The 18,562-nt window shown below is 50.2% G+C and overlaps 1 protein-coding gene across 1 annotated transcript; it reads right to left on the bottom strand.

Annotated features, from left to right (window-relative positions):
* Positions 1 to 1,645: 1,645 nt before the first annotated feature.
* On the bottom strand, positions 1,646 to 17,364 carry TM9SF4 (transmembrane 9 superfamily member 4). Its single transcript, XM_030963411.1, has 18 exons — positions 17,275 to 17,364; positions 12,111 to 12,224; positions 10,563 to 10,662; positions 10,031 to 10,199; positions 9,823 to 9,952; positions 9,355 to 9,478; positions 8,427 to 8,545; positions 8,203 to 8,314; positions 7,714 to 7,784; positions 7,150 to 7,282; positions 6,567 to 6,648; positions 6,401 to 6,476; positions 5,979 to 6,062; positions 5,625 to 5,800; positions 5,250 to 5,313; positions 4,596 to 4,715; positions 3,995 to 4,084; positions 1,646 to 3,668 (listed from the first exon to the last, which is right to left on the bottom strand). Exons 1-18 carry the CDS (start codon positions 17,362 to 17,364, stop codon positions 3,519 to 3,521), a joined length of 2,004 nt encoding a protein of 667 aa, XP_030819271.1. The 3' UTR covers positions 1,646 to 3,518.
* Positions 17,365 to 18,562: the final 1,198 nt, after the last annotated feature.

Raw genomic sequence — 18,562 nt, 5'->3', positions numbered from 1 at the left:
ATTTCCCATTGTTACAGCTCAACTGGTTTTCTAAAAACAAACTTTCTAGCACTTTTACACAGAGTGAATAACCTCTTTTAAAGGAGTGTTTTGGGGGCTGTAAACAAGGTTTTCAAATTGTAATTAAGTGCCATTAGGAAATGTATGGTTCATCACTAAAATTAGCTCTTGCAAAATGAAGTTCAAATTGAAAGTATCTTTTATAATGAAGTTGTTTATTAAAAGCATTTGGATCTAACCCAGGTGTCTTCATGGAGGGGAGTTTGGGTTTTGGTTGGATTAAGACAGGATAGAATCATAAGACAGGTCAAAGACAGTTCCCTACATGAAGCCAGAGAGATTTTTAAATTTCTGCCAAGCAAAGAATTAGACCCACAAGAAAAAAACCCAGCACCCCACTGGGGAGGCAGCCACAGCAGACACCATTATCCCCTGTCAAGGAGAATAATGTTTGTTAGACAGAAAGTTCTGGTCGCTTGGTTTCACTAAAATTTCCAGCCCATGTGGCAGCATTTGACAAGTTCAGCCCACTCCCCCTCCCAAAATAACCCCAACATGCTCTGCTCCCCACAGGCAGGAGAACCAGGACCAAACCTCAGCTTAAACTACAACTGGCTGCAGGCACCAGCAGCATTTGAAGATGAAACAGGGCAAAGCACACAGGGCCCTCTTGGGATTCTCCTTCAGAACATGGATTAAAGGCTGACAGCCACGATCAGTGTTAGGTCCTTGTCTAAGAATGATCTAATTTTCAGCACTAGTTTTCATTCCTAATTCAGACACCATTAAAACATGTCCTTTCCTCAGCAGCTTTCCCCTGGCACTGGGGACTGTGACAGAACATGAGTACACTCATCTGCCAAAAATGAGAAATAACTTCAGCATGGATTGTCCTGGTGCTGGAGCTGAAGCTTCCTTTGCCTTTTTAAAGGGAGAAGGGATTATTCTGATGATTTCTGAGTTTTGATTCAAGTATTTGCCAGCTCTGGTCTCACTCACAGACACTCACCAGCACCCACCACTGGACTCTGTAACCTGGGGGAATCACATCCATTGCTCTGCTGGGCAAACCATCCCAGGAAAAAAGGGAATTCACTTTGCCTCCCCCAGCCAGCACTCCAGCAGAAGCTCATTGATTTCCTGCCTCACCCCCCAGCAGAAACACACAAGCTCTGGGAAGCCAATGGAGCTGGAAGCCAACGCTGAGGGCTCAGCTTCTGCAGAAGCAGCACTCCTCAAACTCCCTTGTGAGCTGTCCTCTCACCTCTGCTGCTCTGAAGCACTGCCCAGCACTGCCATCCAACAGTTCTGCCACTCTGCCCATCAGTGCCACACATCAAACAATGTGTCCCACACCAGACACAAGTTGCTCAAGTGATCTTACCCAGCAGCACAGCAGCAACAGATCCAAATGCCTCAACTGGTGGCATGATCACAATATATGATCACAATATAGCATTCAGGGCATGCCACACTGGGAGAAACTTAGTTTACCAGGAGAAAAACATTACAAAGAAAGCCAGAGTATTCCAAGCTCTGCTTCTGGCTGAAGCCACACATCACAGACCACACGGGTGTCCAACAGGCCAAGTGTTACAAAAAGAAATTCTCCAGAAGCGGCTTAGGAGAACCCAAGAGAGCAGGATGACAGGACAATGGCAGATTTATTTACAACAGGACACAAAGAATACATACATTAATTAAAAATTACAAAGAATACAGAGAAAACACTTCAGGGAAGGGAGAGAAATCAATGCTGGCTGAGCCTCTCCACTGGGCAGGGGCAGAAGAAAAAAAGAAAAAAAAATCTACAAAAATCTCAGAGAGGGACCTCAAATCAGAACTGACACAGGATTCCACAGCACAGTTGGCTCACACATCCCCTCCTTCTTTTTTCCATCCATGATTCCTGACTGATTAGACTTTGGCATGACAGGCAGGGCCGATGGGAAGGGACACAGGCCCTTGCATGGACCTGGTGGAAACTTAGGGCAACTGGGATTTAAAAAGGCCCCAAAGCCCTCCCTGGGATCAAGGAGGGCTTTGGACAGCTTTGGGTTGGAATGATGTGACCTGTGGCAGCTGGTCATTGGAAGACCTTACTCGAAGAAGAAAAATTTTCATAGATCTCACTAAAAAAAACCTCTCTTCTGTAGTCCTGGCTGTATCCAGTGAGTCTGGGGATGGAGGGAGCCTTCACTGCAACGTGGAACCTTTTTACTGATAAACATCACTGAAGTGACCAAAACAAAAGAAAACAAACCACAACCCAACTTTAACCTCTTTTAAAAAGAGCTTCCCATGGTCTGATTCAGGCATCAAGCCATGGGAAAAGAAGAGCCCATGTCAGCTATCCAGGAGAGCTGGGACTGCTTTTTGTGGAGAAGAACAAAATACAGCTATGGGGTGTACACTTTTCCTGTTCCCTGGAGGTAGAGAATTTCAGAGGAGGAGCAGAGAGCAGCAAGGGCAGTCAGAGCATAGGGCCAGTGAGAGAGCCCCACTCCCAGCCATGGGACAGCTCATGGGGCCACTTGCCTGTGCCAGCCCCCTCAGCATGGCCTGCACTGCCCTTGGGCAGCTTGGGCCCAACACTGCTTCAGATCACTTGGCACTAACACCACGGCACCACAGCCATCCCCTGCAGGCTCTTCAGGATCCCAGTGGCATTCCCAGGAAGGAGCCTGCCCTGATTCCTCACTCATCCAGAGCAGAGCGATTGACAGAACAAACTCTGGTAGTTACCTCACGCATCCTTCCAGTCCTGTATTCAGCACAACCACGGCACTTCCACCAGGACCTTTTGTCCTGCCTTCTGCAGGAGAGGCAATCCCACCCTCCCACACGGCCTGTGCTGTCCGAGGCTGGAGGGAGGAGCGATGCTGAAGGTTGCTCAAGCTCTCTCAGGGTGAAATTGCACTTCCCAGGCTCGGAATGGCACCTCCAGCAAATTGTAAACGAGCCAAAGCCGGGACTTCGGCAATCGGAGCGCGCCGGGCTCCCGCTGGGTGAGCCTTGAGGCTCCGCTTGTTCTGCCATAGTCAAGCTCCCTCTTCTGTGCAGACACGAAGGTAGGAGAAAAACCCAGTCTGATACTTGTCTGAAGAGTCTCCCTGAATCCTAGAGCACCCCAGGGGCTGGAAGAAAACGTTTTCACAAGTGTTTCCACTGCTGTCTCAAATTCGTTCATCATCAACATAAAAAAAAGGATGGATTAGCAAAAAGGGGGTTTACTTATACAGAGGGATATTTCTCTGCTAAAAAACTCCCTCAAATATGGAACAGGATAATAAAGTTAAAATGTAAGGTATCTACAGACCCCTTTTCCCCGCAGAAGTAGCCCAGAATCCATGTACACTGTGCCAAAGTTACATTCCAAATCGAGGAGTTAATTATTTCTCTTGTGACTCTCCCACTGGATTTTTGTTTCCTTAAAAAGAGCTGGGAGAAGCTGTCCCTGTCCCTCCCGGGAGGACACGTGTTCCGAGGTGTCTGATTCCTGCTGGGGGATTCCAGCTTCAGTCGATTTTCACGGCAGCGTAGATCTTCCTCACGAACATGTAGGCTGCGTAGAAGCCAATGGTGCCCGTCAGGAGCCAGAAGGACAGGACCATGAGGGCAGTGTAGCCAAAGTACAGTAAGGAGGGAATGAACTCAACAATATCCAGCTGAAAGAGAAGAGGATGAAAAAAGTCAGCAAAATAATGCACACAGATGACAAATCGACCAGTGCCCTCTGCAAGGAGAGCTCTGGCAAAGGGAGGAAAGCTTTACATTTTTGTCCAGCTGAAGGGAGATCCCCTTTGAGGTGGGGTCAGGGAATGCTGCTCTGTGCAAGTCCTGGGGCACCTACACCCTCCTCTCCTGTCTGGAAGGGCTCTGAGCACTGCCTTGGGCCAGCATGGGCAGACTGGGACTAAGCAGGCCCACCACTTCCTTTCCTAGATCCCACAGTCAACCCCAAAAACATGGCACTTCCACCCAGGAGGAATACCTTGTTCACAAAGTAGAAGACAGCATAGATGAGCACGTAGAAGGCAGATCCTCCAGACACCAGGAAGGTCCTCCACCACCAGCGGTAATCCTGACAGGATAAAGAGCCTCATTATCCCCCTGACTTTCTTCTCCCCAGGCACTGCCTCAGGGAAGCTGTGACCATTCTGGGACAGGGAGAACACCACCCATCTTCATTCAAAGGAAATCCACAATTTGGGACTGGGGAACTTTCTCTGTCACAAATGTGTTTCCAAACCAAGAGATGTGATGCTGACAGACAGGCTCAAAGCACCTGCTGCCCAAGGACATGGCTCACCTTTGGTCCTGCATTTTGTTTTGTATGTGGGGGGAATGGAACAGTTTGGGAACAGCTCAAAACACCCTGTGCCTAGCAAAATTCCTGGTATGAAACCACAATTCCCAGCCTAACAGATAAGCAAGGAGCTTTAATTCCCTTTAGAATGCAGAGACATTGGGGACAATCACACCTGTGAAGCTGGGCCACACTCATCTTTGCTGAGCAGCAGCAATAATGTGATCTGTGCTTTTCCAGGAGCAAGTACCCTCTGATACCCAAATTACAAACATGGAAATCTCACCTCAGCACAGAGCTGGAAATACACCATGACAATGCTGATCTGGGAGCAGGATACCACCAGAATTATAAACACCAGGAAGAGGAAGCCAAAAAGGTAATAGAACTGGTTCTCCCAGATTGCCTGAAATAAACACACAGCAGGAATTGATTTCCATGTTACTGTGATCAATCACTGAACATGGGACTAACTTCTGGCAGCCAGCCAGGGGAAAATGAGGAGGCCCCTCAGCCTCACCTAGATGAAACCACAGATCTAATGCATTTCACAATGTCACTTCAGAGGATTCAGGTTGCAAAAAGGTGCACAAGGACACCTCTGAGATAGCTTGTTCATTCCTCTGCATCTCCCAAGCAATGGAACAGCAAATTCTTCCCCATCCATACAAGGTGAGAAATGGGCAGCAGCAGAACAGTGACTGTCTCAAGATCAAGACCCCTCCTTGATGTAATGTTACAGTAAATTTTGTCTTCACCACAAAGCCACCAGGAGAGTCCCATAGCTCTCCCTGGAAACCACTGAACGGCCTGGAAGAAACCAGCTACCCCCTTCAGAGAACACAGGAACAGGAGCCTGCTCCAGTGGAAGGCCCTTCCCTTTCAAAAGCTTTGGCATGAAAAGAATCCCATTGAGGAGGAAAGTGGGTTAAATGCTTACACTGAAAATGAAGAACAGTTCAATGAACATGGCTCCAAAAGGCAGAATACCAGCCATGAGGATCCTACAGAGCAGAAACAAAAACCATAAGCAGCACAATATAACTATCTGGACATTAAAAATTCCTTGTAAGCACACAGAACACTCCAAGCAAAGGCTCTACATTTCCAGATTACTGAATTTCATAGGCAATGGCAGCTCCCACTGCCACAGCTACAAGTACCCCTCATAGCACATCCAAATTATTGATGTGGTCTCAAGGAACCCATCTGCCATCTGTCCATGTCCAGAGAGCAGCAGGTGACACTCAGCAACCCAAGGGGACCAAGGGGAGGGGGCTTAACTCACCGTATTTCCCAGACACTGATCACTCACCCCACAAATTTGTTCATATACCACCTCTGCTCCGGGATCTGCCTGGGAATCTGATTTGTCCGTACAGGATTGTCATAGGGCTGCTTGCGAAATCCAAAGTAGTAACCCAGGTAGACCAAGGGCAAGGAGATCCCAAACCACATGCAGAGCAAGGCCACCATGGTGGGGAAAGGCACCTGGAATCACACCAAGAGCCACAGAAGTGAGGCTGACAGCTCTCATGCCCTGGGGACTGATGTCATTGGCCAAGCCAACTTGTCACCCACTTGGAAAGATCTGAGAAGCCAAGTGGGTCCCTATCAGCCCAGTGACCCTCTCCCTCCCAGCAGGTCCCAGGCTGAGGGTGGCACCTACCGCACCAGAGGAGTGTTTCCCCCAGATGAAGCAGTTGAGGACAAAGCAGATGCCAAAGACAACGCCCGGGTACAGCGTCGCTGTCTGCAAGAGGAACCACAGCGTAAGAGAAAGCACCTGATTCATCAGCCAGATGTTCCTATGGAATGAGTCCATCCCTGAGACAAGGCACATGTGGAGAAGTGTCCCTTTTGTTACAGGACAAGGACACAGAGCTGGGCTGTGGGGAGGATCTTGGACAATCCTCTTTGTTCTAGTACGTGTTCTGGTGGTGCCTTTTCTGTACAGCTACAAGGACTCAACCCACAGCAAATGTGCAGCACAGGCAGACTGTGTCCAGCTACCACAAACTGTGTGGAGCTTATAGACAGATTTTGCCATCAGCAAACCTGGGTAAACAGCACAGAACATCCAAGACTCACACAAAAGGCTCCCTTCTTCCATCGATGGCCTTTCAGAGTCCGGTATAAGCGGCCAGCAAAGAATCCACCAAAAACCCTGGACAGAAAAAAGCCAAGTCAATGAGAATGAGCTGCTGATGCTGGGGGGAGGCAGGACAGCACAGGGGGAAGCTGTGGAGGCACCTACCCCATGAACATGAAGAGGAAGCAGGCAGTTGTCATCAGCGCGCCCCGGCTCGAAGGCGACAGCATCCCCAGCATAGCAACAACTGCAGAGGGAAACAGGACAAGGAACAGCAGCTCTGAGGGACATGTGCTGCAGCAGCTCGAGGACAGGGGCCTGTCCCATCTGCAGCCCACAGCTGCCTGCAATCCCTGCACAGCCTGATTTTCTACACAGCATAACGTATCCACAGCCTCCAGCACGGGCCAGAGAGGAAGGCACAGCTTTGAACTCAGCTACAGACCATGCTTCAGCCTCAGCTTCCCCAGGGATGGGAGCAGGTGCAGCTCAGCAGGCAAGGCACACCTGTGCAGAAGTCCCCCAGCCCACTATCAGCCAGGGCTCACAGCTTGGCAAAGGAAATAAAATCACACAAAGCTGCCTTCAGCTAGGCAATGTCATCCAGCAGTTCAGTATCTACCCAGGCTGATGGCAACAGGAAGCAGCTTCAAGGGCCTCACTCCAGCTAAAGTGAGCACAGGATGAAATCAAACATCCTCGAGCATCAGTCGTGTTACAGCCACCCCGTGCAACACGCTCCACTTACAGATGACAATCAGGATCATACAGAAGAGCTGAATTCCAGAACCCAGGAGAGAGCTGAGGATCATAGGATACTGTGGAGGCCTGAAGACATCTCCATGCACAAGCTTCCAACCAGATTCCTCCATAGTATCTTCCTACAGCAACAACAGAAAAAGGAAGTTATTTAGATGTGATACACCAGTGGAAATTAAGGTCCTACCACAGCCAGCCTAAGAGATTAACTTTCCTGTATCCAGTTTTTCTACTGAATTTTACCACTCTAGCCAAGAAACTTCTCAGGTATTTTTAGCCTAAGAGAGAGACCTGAATTGGCAGTGCCAGGGCACACATTTACAGAGCTGTCTGCAGTCACTCCTTAGGTCTGAAGACATCCTAACTGGTATGTGATTGCTCAGGCAGAAAAAGGTGTGTGACAGCACAACACAACTGCCCATCCCATGGCCAGGGCTCAAAGGAAAAGAAAACAGGGGCAAGGGAAGAGACAATACAGCCAAGTCTGCACAGTGGATCCCTCCTGGCCTGTGCTTCCCTCCCTCTAACCCCAGCCCAAGGAACAAACACATACAATGTCATCTTCTTTGTTGTAGTTGGCAATGTCCTTCCGCAGAGTCCGGATGATGATCATGCTGAGAATCCCTGAAAACAAGCACACAGTTCAGCTCAGAGGCTCCCACATGGCTGTGCTGCTCTCATGCTGTGCAACTATATGGCTCCCACCAACACTCTGTTCTGGCTGGAAGAGGAGGTCTTGAGTCACCAGCAAAGACAGAAACAAAACCCCAAGGAGCAGGGAAGGCAATATTCCAGCAGAAATGGGGCATTGTGGCTTTCTTGTGGGTTTTTTTACTCCCTCAATGACCCCAGTATGAGAAAGGCTGGTAACTCCCTGACCCCACAGGACACTGTTTGAACTGGGAGGCTTTAAATTGATTCCTGCTCCTTCTGACCAGGTTCAGATGTGGCCACATGCTCCTCAAGCCACCTGCAGCTAAAGACTTAAAGAAAATTCCCTGCAGATAATGGTAAAGCCTCCTCTCCCCACACATCCACTCACCTGAAAGGAAAAAGACGACCACAACCGAGTTAATGATAGAAAACCAGTGGATCTGCACGTCACTCATGGTCAGGTACGTGTCCCAGCGGGAAGCCCACTTAATGTCACTTTCCTGAAAGAACAGGAGAGTTCTTCTCACACCAGCACATTCCCAATGTCTTCCACAACTCCAGTGACAGACACTTGGAGCATCACTGCCAGCCAGCTCCCCAGTACTGCCTCACCTCCCAGTGCACAGAGTAGGTGAAGAGCAACTGGTTCTCTTTAGTAGGATCTATTTCCTGAGGGGCAGAGCCCGTGGCTTCAGGCAGGGTGCACATGCTCTTCTCATCAGCCTTCAAGTCTGTAGGGGAAAGCAGAGCATACAGTGAGCCCTCCCCTCAGGCACCACCTCTCCCACTGAGCATCACCCTGAGGGCATTTATTTGCAGTAATTCCAGGTGGGGAAGCACTCGCTCCTTGCTCACCTGCTCTGCAGTTTGCAAAACTACTCTCCTGACCAGCAGTGGAGCACCATTAACAAGCTTTCAGGAAAGCACAGGGCTCTCCTTAACTGGAAGGATAAAAGCCAGAGGTTCTGAAGCCAAGGATCTAGACCATGAACAAATCCTCTATTCCACATGATATGGTGAGAAACAAGACCTCTATAGCAGTGCCTGGCCTGCCAGAGGGAGCTGCATGGGATGATCCACGCCATGAGCAACTGCCCTTCTAGACACCCTTTTCCATTGGGCTCACTGAGATAGGAGTGCTTTCCCCTAAGCATTATTTTTAAATTTCAATTCCCCAGAACAGTTCCAAACATCCTGTGTGTCCCTGAACCAGCACAGAGTGTCCCAGTCAGGGAGATCTGTGCCACAGCAAGAGCTAGAATGCCAGACATGCCTCATACCAGATGACACAGTGCAAAAAAATCCAACCCCAAAACCTCAAACTCAGATCTTTTTACAGGAATTGATTTTCCATGGATTGCAGTTCATGGATATGTCTCTATTGTTGGTACTTCCTTAATAACAAAGTGGTTTATTATTCTTGTAATTTAGACTCATTTCTGTGTCCTGTGAGGCAACAATTGGGACCCTGATACATCACTGGCTTTTTGTCCATACAGGAGATTGTTCTCCCTTGCTCGCCTCCTCAAGGGTCTCTTACCTTCCAGTTTGATGCTTTGGGGAATCACCTCAAAACGCACCACCCTGTAGGTGTGCTCCTGGCTCTCTTCCACATCCTCTCTGTGGTAGTAAAGGATGAAGGAGAGGTGGTTGTGCAGGTAGAACTGAAACAATGACATAAAATAAAACATCAGCACCCTATGGGAGGAAGAGGCAAAGCTGAGAAGCAACAACTGCAGAAAACAGCTTCAGCGAGGGAAAACTCAGTCTTGGGGGCACAGTGCCTTTGCTCTGCTGAGGGGAAGCCACTGCATGAGCCTGTCCAAAGCTGCACAGTAAATAAAAGCAAGGACTCCTGACTTTCCCACCTTCCCACAAGAGACCCCTCTCTCATATTTCCACTATTAATAAAACCTTTTGGTTGCATTTCCAATTCTGATACTCTCTGGCAGACCTCTGACACCCAGATCTCCTCCAGGCACCCCCACACAGCACCTCAGTTCTCTACCTTGTTACCGTCCATAAAGCCAAGCCTGTATCCATGCTCAAACTGCACATCCTTCTCCTTCTTCTTCTCCTCTTCCTCACGATTGGAATAAAACTCCAGCCGTGTTGCCACAGGGAGGTTATCAGCAATGCTGAAAACACAGATTTCAGATCAAATTTGTCCACAGCACCAAATCCCCCTGACACAAAGCCATGCCTCAGTGACTCACAGGTGGACATAGTAATCCTCCCTGATGCGCTCGGCAATGAGCTTGCTCTGCTCCACTGTCAGAGTCACTGGCTTGTTGGGAAAGTTGCACAGAACTTCACATTTCTTCTCCACATTCATGGAAACCTGGAAAGGTGTATTTACAATTCGGTCCCCTCGAAGAACCTCACCTGGAAAACAGGAAAACACGGGCAGGGTTGGAGACTTGACAGGCTTCCTGCTGCTGATCCTGCTGCCAGGTATTGTGCAGCTGGAGGGACCACAGCAAGGCTCCTTTGCTAGCCCAGGTGCAAGGATAAGATTGCAAGTCAGTACAGCTACTTTGCTCTAAGTATCAAGCCCTACTTATGAAGCAGGTTACATGCTCTCCATCAGGAGGCACTTCCCCTGTCCAGCACATGGACACTGCCATTTGCAGACAGCCAGCACACAGTGAATCAGAGGAAGCAGCTTCTCTCAGCTCAGCAGAAGGGACACTTGCAATTGCTTTTACCCTTCTAAACACCCCCCCACACTGTCTGACAGGTACACACCAAGGTTCTCAGCCTTGTAGGTGATCTTGCTGGGCTGGCAGAAGGGCAGTGAGTAGTACTCATAGGGCAGCTGGGTCCGGGAGCTCGTCAGCTTCACAGCCTGCAGGAAGAATGGAAGGATTATCCCCAGGAAAAACTTCAGATAATTTCCTGTGCTCTCAGCATCATCCAGAAGCTGATGCTTACTTCAAAACACCTTCCATAAAGCTCACTTCTAGAAGATACTACTACTACTACTAATATTAAAAATAGTAACAGAGACAGACATTCCTGAGAGACTTCCAGTAGCAATTCATTCACAGAGAAACACTCAAAGAACAAAACATGGTGGTTTCACAAATTTATGTCTCAGTGGAGTCCTAAGAAACAACAAAGAGCTCAAAAGAGATTCCAGAGTCACATTTCACACAAGATTTCCTCAAACAAAAATTCATATCCCACTGGACCTAGAGGTCTGGCCTCCAGTGCTACGGAGAGTTCAGCAGTTTTAATCTCTGCAAGGAAAGCCAGAGAGCCATCAGTCTGGGAAGACAAGGTGACCAACCACAAACATTCCTGGAGAGTTTCCACAAATCACAGCGTACAAGGGAAGTGCAGAGACATACTACAACAGCCAAGACCACAGTTGCTCTGAAAAACAGAAGTGTTTTGTAACACAGCCAAGCTTGTTTATTGGAAAAGTGCTGGCAAACACACTGACTTGCCTAAGCACTTGAGGAAGCATTTAGCTCCTGAAATCCCTTTGAGAACAGCTATTCCAAAACCCTCTTCTTCTGGGAAGCTTACTGTAGCCACAGGCAAGTCTCATTTGCTTAAAAATAGCCTATGTCTGGCAGTCTGTGGCCAAAGAGAAAACTGTGCTGTGCTTCACGTGAGAGCAGCCAACCTCAGCAGCCCCAAGGGTGCTGGATTTGCTGAGACAGAGGCCACAGCTTTAGAAAAATAAATGAAATGGGCTATAAATCACTGATGTCTGAAAGCAAAGCCTGGCTTCCCCGCGGATAGGTGCAGCAGCTCTGTCATTGAGTACCACCAGTGCTGCACAGGAACAGCACTCAGCAAGGCTGGGCTGAAAGATCTGCAAGGCTCAAGGACAAACACCTCCACCTGGGAAGAGCTTCTCATGAATTTCCCTGAAAGCACAACATGAGCAAACTGGGTACTGAGAAGGTCTGATTCAGACCATATTCCACCATTCACCTTCCGCACAAAGGCACAATCTGCATAAGCACTTTTACAGTCTGTATAATGCTGGAGAAATTAAATTCATTTCAAAGCCACAGTGAGAAAGGGACCCTTTCCCAAACAGAGCAACATCTTGAGGACTTTGGTGCAACTGCTGAAGGAATTTGGTAGATCAGGGGCAAGAACAGGAATCATGCTGGCACCCGAATGTTGTGAAGCAGAGGACATATCTGAACACAAAATTTGAACAGGATCCCCAAATTTAGCTTTGCAGCCCATCTTAGCTGCTATATAAAAAAGAAAAAACCCAAAAGTCAAAACTCCCCCAAACCAAATAAACTCACAGGACTGAGTTTCTCCTACCTTTATTTCTACAGGGTCATTGCGGTGGAAGTTGATGGGAGCCACCCCAGGTACATAGAATGAGTCTGTGCTGTGTAACAACAACAGCAGGCTCAGCACACATCTCAGCCTTTCCTGCAAAAAGGAGAATGGACAGTAAAATACAACAGAAACACTGGAACAGCATTAGAGATGGGCAACAACCCTGGAAATGTTCATCCCAGACATGAGAAAGGCTGCGCGGTCAGGTGATTAAACAGAAATTAAATTCACAAAAGCTCTTCTTAGCTTTGTTTTGTGACTCTCATCACGTCACTTTCCACTCAGCGTGTCTCTGCCTCTTCATCTGCAATTAGGAAAACTTTGGCTTTGCTCAACCACGAGAAAAATGCCATTTTTATCTGCACCATGGGGCATCGAGCAGGCCATCACTTTACTTTTCTGCTCACCCCCACTGAGCTCCCTGTGCTAGAAAACTCCATGGATCAATAGAGAAGAGGGCTGTAGCCCTGGCTCTGGATGTGTGTCAGCTCTGCACAGCAGCAGCTACCCTGGAGCTGATGACAGATGGCTGCTCACAGGCCACTACCTGCAGAAGAGCAGTTACTGTGGAGTCAGGTGTGACACCAGTAACTGCACCAAAGGGACAGTCACACCACCACTCCCTCCTGCTCCACCACCACTCTGCTTTCCTCACCCCTCCAGGCCACAGCACAGCTCAGTAACATGGCAAATCACTTTTTCACCCTTTTTTAGGGAGCATGGTGAAAAGTCAGGCTGGAAGGTTCAATCAACTCTATGGGCCTCCAGGAGAACCCAGATCCTACCACAGCCACAGCAAACCCTTTATTAAACACACCTTGCTGCCTCCTCAGCCCCTCCCATTACCTCAGGTAACCCAGCTCAGCATGGGCAGGAAGGCTGTGAAATGAAAATCGAGCTTTAAAGAGAATTAGTCAGCAGCAGCTTGCCTGGATTAGGACATCAGCTCTGGTATAATCTCACAGCACTACTGGCTTCAGTCCCTTCTCCTGAACTCCCTGTGTGTATGGCACCACTGGAAAAACCACACAAAACCTGGTTTGGTTTGGGACAACTCTTGAGCTAATGCTGCAGATGTAAGAAACCAAATCCCCACTGTCCCTGTGTGTCCTCAGCACTGTCAGTCTGTCTGACAGCACCAGAGGGAACACTCCACAGGGCAGGTGTGACAAACAGCAGCTCTGTCATGGGGATCCTTCCTCAGGTTGGGGAAAAAAAAAAAAAAAATCTGTACTTATTACCCCCACACCCCTTCTTCTTCATCACCTTCCTCCTGTCTCATTCTAAGACAAGGAAAGTACCTGGGCCCCAACCAGAGCATCCAGAATTAGTGGAACTGAACAGGAGGGAAAAAAAAAAAGGCAGAAATATCAGGGGGTTGAAAGTCTAAAATGTATTTAAGATGCAAATGCTAGGCACCTACAGAAAATATGAATACTGCATCATCAGATACATGTGGCCTTCCAGTACCTGAAGGGAGCCTACAAGAAAAATTAAGAGAGACTATTTACAAACCATGGGGTACAGGACAAGGGTGAACAGCTCTAAACTGACAGAGTAGGGTTAGAGTGCATATTAGGAAGAAATTCTTCCTTGTGAGGGTGGTGAGGCATTGGCACAACTGCCCAGAGAAGCTGTGGCTGCCCCATCCCTGGAATTGTTCAAGACCAGGTTGGATAGAGTTTGGAGCAGCCTGGGATAGTGGAAGGTGTCCCTGCCCATGGAACAAGATGAGTTTTAAGGACCCTGCCAACCCAAACCATGCTGTGATTCTGTGATCTTTTTTGCTTACAAAGGGGATTTTCAGATCTATTCTAAGCACAGCCAAATACACTTGGAGCAGGCATAAAGCCCCAGCTTGGAAACACTCCTGTTAAAGCTGCCTGACATTCAATACTGATCTGCCTTCAGGCAACATGGGGCTTATTTTCTGTGCTCCACTAAATTTTGCCTTTCCAATCTTTAAAGGGAGTGCTCAGTGGCTCTCCAGAGAGTAGGAAAATGTCTCCTGCACAGGGGAAGCATCGGAAGGAACCAGCACTCTTGTCCCACACTGCACTCCAGCAACCTGCAGCCCTTATGTCATTTGTCACTAAAGTGACAGACCTACACAATGTTACTCAAAAACCAGAACCACACCACTGCCACCCGTGCCCCAGCAGGCTGGGAGGTGAAAAGACCAGGACAGAACTTTGGCAGACACTCAGGAGACACATGAGCATGCAGAAGATGAAATTTTTGATGACAATTTTGGCAGAAATCAGGCTGTCTTTGCATACAGATGATGATGACTCAGGCACCAACAGGAAAGACAAGAGGGTGACTCTGTAAAGCTTTGCCAGGAAAGAACAGTTGGTAAGAAAGGGGGAAGCTGCTATGCAACAGGTGGGGAAAGATTTGGGAGTGAAATACGAAGGAAATGCCCAGTGCAGGCTCCTGAGCTGGCAGAGCACAGGGAAACTGAAGCCAGGGGCCTTACGCATCAGGACCTTTGTTCTTGTACTGACAAATGTGCCTCATCTTCTCCAAACAAAGGCAGCAGCTTAGAAATGGCAACATGGACACCCCCAAAGCATCTGTGTGACTCATGGGCCTGGCCAGGTGATTGTCTCACACGGGGGATTCCTGCAAGCTGAGTTCTCTCCTGTGCCAGGTCAGAACTTCCAGGAGGGAGCTCTGTGTTGGTTCAGTCACAGAGCCCTGGCAAGGCCCAGACTCCCAGCAAACAGGACACACAAATTCACAGCCTTTTCCATTTACATTTCAAAAACATGCAAAAAAACCCCTCCAATGACAATCTTGCATCTGAGGTGCCAGGAAATCGTTTAATGGTGCAACAAGTAGCACAACAAATATGCACAACCCCAGACTGAGAAAAACCCAGCTGCAAGTAGGCAAAAATAGTTCAGATTGCCTAAGCCTGATTGTTTTCCTATATGCAGACATGCAGAGACTCCCTGTCTTAGGAGAATATGATCTCAATAAAAGAAGTAACTGCAGGAGCACAATCACCCATTCCTGTCCCACAGATCAAAAGTTCACACACAAACCCTCTCCAAGACGGCCCTTCTGGATAATTATCACCAGTCTTGGGGTTTGCAGGCAACCCCAGGTTTATCCCATTCAGAAAGACTTAAAACAACGTTGCCACTTTCTGTGAATTCAGAGAAGGCTCACAAACCACGCTGCCAAAACAGAGGATTTGTTCTCCAAACCCCAGTCTGACCCAGGCACAAAGAGGCCCTAAAATATCCAGTTATTACCACACTTGTCCCTCCCTAGGACCTGTGGTCCCTCCAGCTACCACTGCCAGAGTCTGACATTTATTTTAGGGAAAGGGGAAACAGCAGCTGTTCCCTGGGGCACTCTGCAACAGCTCCAGTGTGCTCCAGAGGGTCCATGGCCTGGCCATGTGCACCCAGGACATCCCTGCCCAGGTTACTGCCAACAATTTGAAGAAACCCTCAAGCAGCAGCAATTTCAAGCATCAGAATTGAGCTGGTGCTGTACCAGGGCTGGTTTAGGTCTTAAGAGTTTCACAATCCACATAGGAACTGAAGAACAGAACACAGGATTTGTTCAAAGACATGAAAAGGAAGTAGCAAGTGACAGTGATGGATATCATGAATTGTCCCATCTCTTTCTGGCAGAGAAAGGCAGGAGGGACATCAAAGAGCCATAATCAAGAGCTGTTAACTTTCAAAGACAGCTTTAAAGAAAAACAGGGAAAACGACCTGTGCAGAGCCATTTGTCCAAATGGATTCACACAGCTCTCCCATTCCATTTCACTTACTGAAACTTTTTAAAAAATGGTGACAGAAAGGGAGGAAGGCTACAACCCACTACTCTATGGGAGCAAAAAACCCCAACAAGCTCTCTCACACATGTAACCTTCATTCTGCCCTCAGGCACATTAGCAGGACAGAACAGTGCCAATGGCACCCTGACCCTCATCCCCTTTTCCACGGGCTGCCTCCTTGGATGATCCTGACACCTGTTTGGATAAGCTCATCTTTATGACATCCCTGCCTTGCTCACCCTGCACTGGAGGAGCCATGAGAGCCCTTCAGAAGGAGACAAGTGCTGCATTCACATTGACTTCTGAGCTCCTTTGACACCAGGAGAGCTGCTGGCAGCCTCCTCTGCCCTTCACACAACAGAGAGCCACGAGGAAATTCCCAGTAGGACCATGCCCAGCTCTCAGAGCCAGCTGAGCACTCCCTCCCCCGTGCCTGGGGGAAAGCCAGCAGGGTATGAAGATGCTTAAAGCAAATGAAAGGAAAACCTTGGCTCTCCCACTCTCCATGAGTCACCTCACAGCTCAGCCAGCAGCGACCTTTGTATCAGCACACATCCTTTATCCACACCGCTATTCCTGCAATGCCCTGCCACAAAAATACCCTCTATGAAAGCAAGCAGGAAATCCGTTTGACTCCTACAAGACTTCAAGGCAGATAAATGTCTCAGCAGCTCGTTTTCTGCTCTGTGAGGTGGCACTGATGCCCACCAGGAACACCTTCAGTTCTCTGAGGATTCAATGAATAATTCAATAGTAATAACAGGGATGCTGGGACGCGGGAAGCTGAAGCAGCTGCTCAAACCCGGACCCGACAACCACCACCAAACATTTGTGAAAACCACACACAGCAACAGGCTGCGTGCTTGGCACGTGCCGCGGGCCCAGGCTGGCAGCTCGGAAGGGAAGGCAGAGGACGGGCCGGTGCTCCCTGCACCCCACAGCGCTCCCTGCACCCCACAGCGCTCCCTGCACCCCACAGCGCTCCGAGCGCCCGCCCGGCCCCTCCTGCCCCGACACAACCGTGAGCCGCACAAGGGAACCAACTTTGCTGCTGAGGGAGCGCGGGGCAGACAGGACAGGAGCCCGCCAGGCTCCCCTGGGCACCGAGCGGCGACCCGAGCCCTGCCCTCCACAGGTGACACCGCCGGGAGATGCGGGGCAGCTGCAAGGCCCCGGCCGGGACCGGGGAGCCTCCTCCGCCCAGGGGCCGGGCCCGCATCCCTCCCCGCGCGGTGCAGATCCGGCCGCAGCCCCCGAAGCGAGCCCCACGCCGGGAGCGGCAGCGGGCCGGGCCGGGCAGAGCGGGCGGGACGCGGGGCCGGGCCGGGCCCCGCCGCACTCACCATCGCCGCCGACGCCGCCATCTTGGATCCACGTGTCGGCGCTGACGTCACCGGAAGCGGCGCGCGGTTGGCTGCGGGGCCGATCGCCATGGCGACCGCGGCGGCCGGGCAGGACCGCGCTGGGCGGCCGCGCTTCGCTCTGCCAGGGCCGGGCCCAACGCAGCCCCGGATCGGCACAGCCCTCCCGCCGGGAAAGCTTGGGCGGGGGTCTCTGCTCCGGTCCCCAGCCGGTCTCCGGCCCCGCGAAGCCGGCCGGGGAAGGGGCGGGCCGCACCGCCATCTTTGCTGAGGGCAGCGGGCTTTGCACGGGGAGCGGGCGCGACGCTGCGGCCGCCATGTTTGATGAGGGCGGCGGGGCCGGGAGGGGCCCGGAGCGTTCCGAACCTCCCGGTTCCTGCCGGTTCCTCCCGGTCCCTGCGGTGCCACCCGGGCGGTCCGCGGCCCGGGGCCTGCTCAGAGGGCGCTGCGGGTCTGCCCGGCTGCGGGCCGCAGTTCATCCGCGTCTCCCCCGCCCGGGCTGCGGAGCAGCAGGAACGGCCAAGAGAGGAAAGGTTGATAAATATTTTATTGATTACAAAATAAAAGATCCCAAAGCAGAAGCGACGGCGTTTGCCTCTTGGTATCAAAAATATAATCACAGGCACCAGTCTCCCTGCTGTAAGAGGTACATGGCTGTCTTAAAAAAATACTGTTTACTCCTTTTCCCCAAATAACCTAATGAAATACTAAGAATAAACAACATAAACGGAGTGTGCAGGGAGCACCTGGCCCTTGCTGACACTGCAAATGCCCCAGCAGACAACAAATGCTGCCTGTAAGCTTTGCCATGGGGGAGAGGGCTCCTTTTGGCTTTGGGCTCCAGAGGTTCCTCCCAAGGCAGGTGGAGGGGGATCCATGCAGGGATGGCCTGGAAAAGCCCTGTCTGTGTCCATCTGCCCTTGTGGTGCAGCCTCAGGAAACCTGCACTGTGCACAGGGCTGCCATGAAAATACTGGGGAAGGAAACCCAGGAGGGAGAGAGGAGGGCAAGGGTCTGTGACATTCAACATCCAAACCCCAGGATCCTGTGCTGATGATGAGCCCGGGGGCTGCGTGCCTTAGGGGAATGCCCTGGGATCAATCACACAGGGAGCACAGGCACTGCAGGGCATTTCCCCAAGGCCAGCACGCTAAGGCACCTACTTCTGCAGAACAATGTGATAAAATCTCAGAAGGATTAAAAAAATACTGATCTGGGTTTTTCCTTGCAGGGAATGCAGGCTGGCCCCACCCCTGTCCATCCTCCTGGG

This window comes from Camarhynchus parvulus, chromosome 20 (genome assembly GCF_901933205.1).
Source record: "Camarhynchus parvulus chromosome 20, STF_HiC, whole genome shotgun sequence".
NCBI classification, from domain to species: Eukaryota; Metazoa; Chordata; class Aves; order Passeriformes; family Thraupidae; genus Camarhynchus; species Camarhynchus parvulus.
This window is presented reverse-complemented; position numbering and strand designations above follow the sequence as displayed.

What these genes read in the sequence shown, in the direction of transcription:
- TM9SF4 (XM_030963411.1), bottom strand. Translation starts at nt 17,364, where the DNA reads ATGGCGATCGGCCCCGCAGCCAACCGCGCGCCGCTTCCGGTGACGTCA. An exon ending in CCAAAGCATCAAACTGGAAG is followed by an intron (nt 8,546 to 9,354) that starts GTAAGAGACCCT and finishes TTTCCCCTACAG; the next exon opens with ACTTGAAGGCTGATGAGAAG. An exon ending in ATTTCCAGCTCTGTGCTGAG is followed by an intron (nt 4,085 to 4,595) that starts GTGAGATTTCCA and finishes TTATCCTGTCAG; the next exon opens with GATTACCGCTGGTGGTGGAG.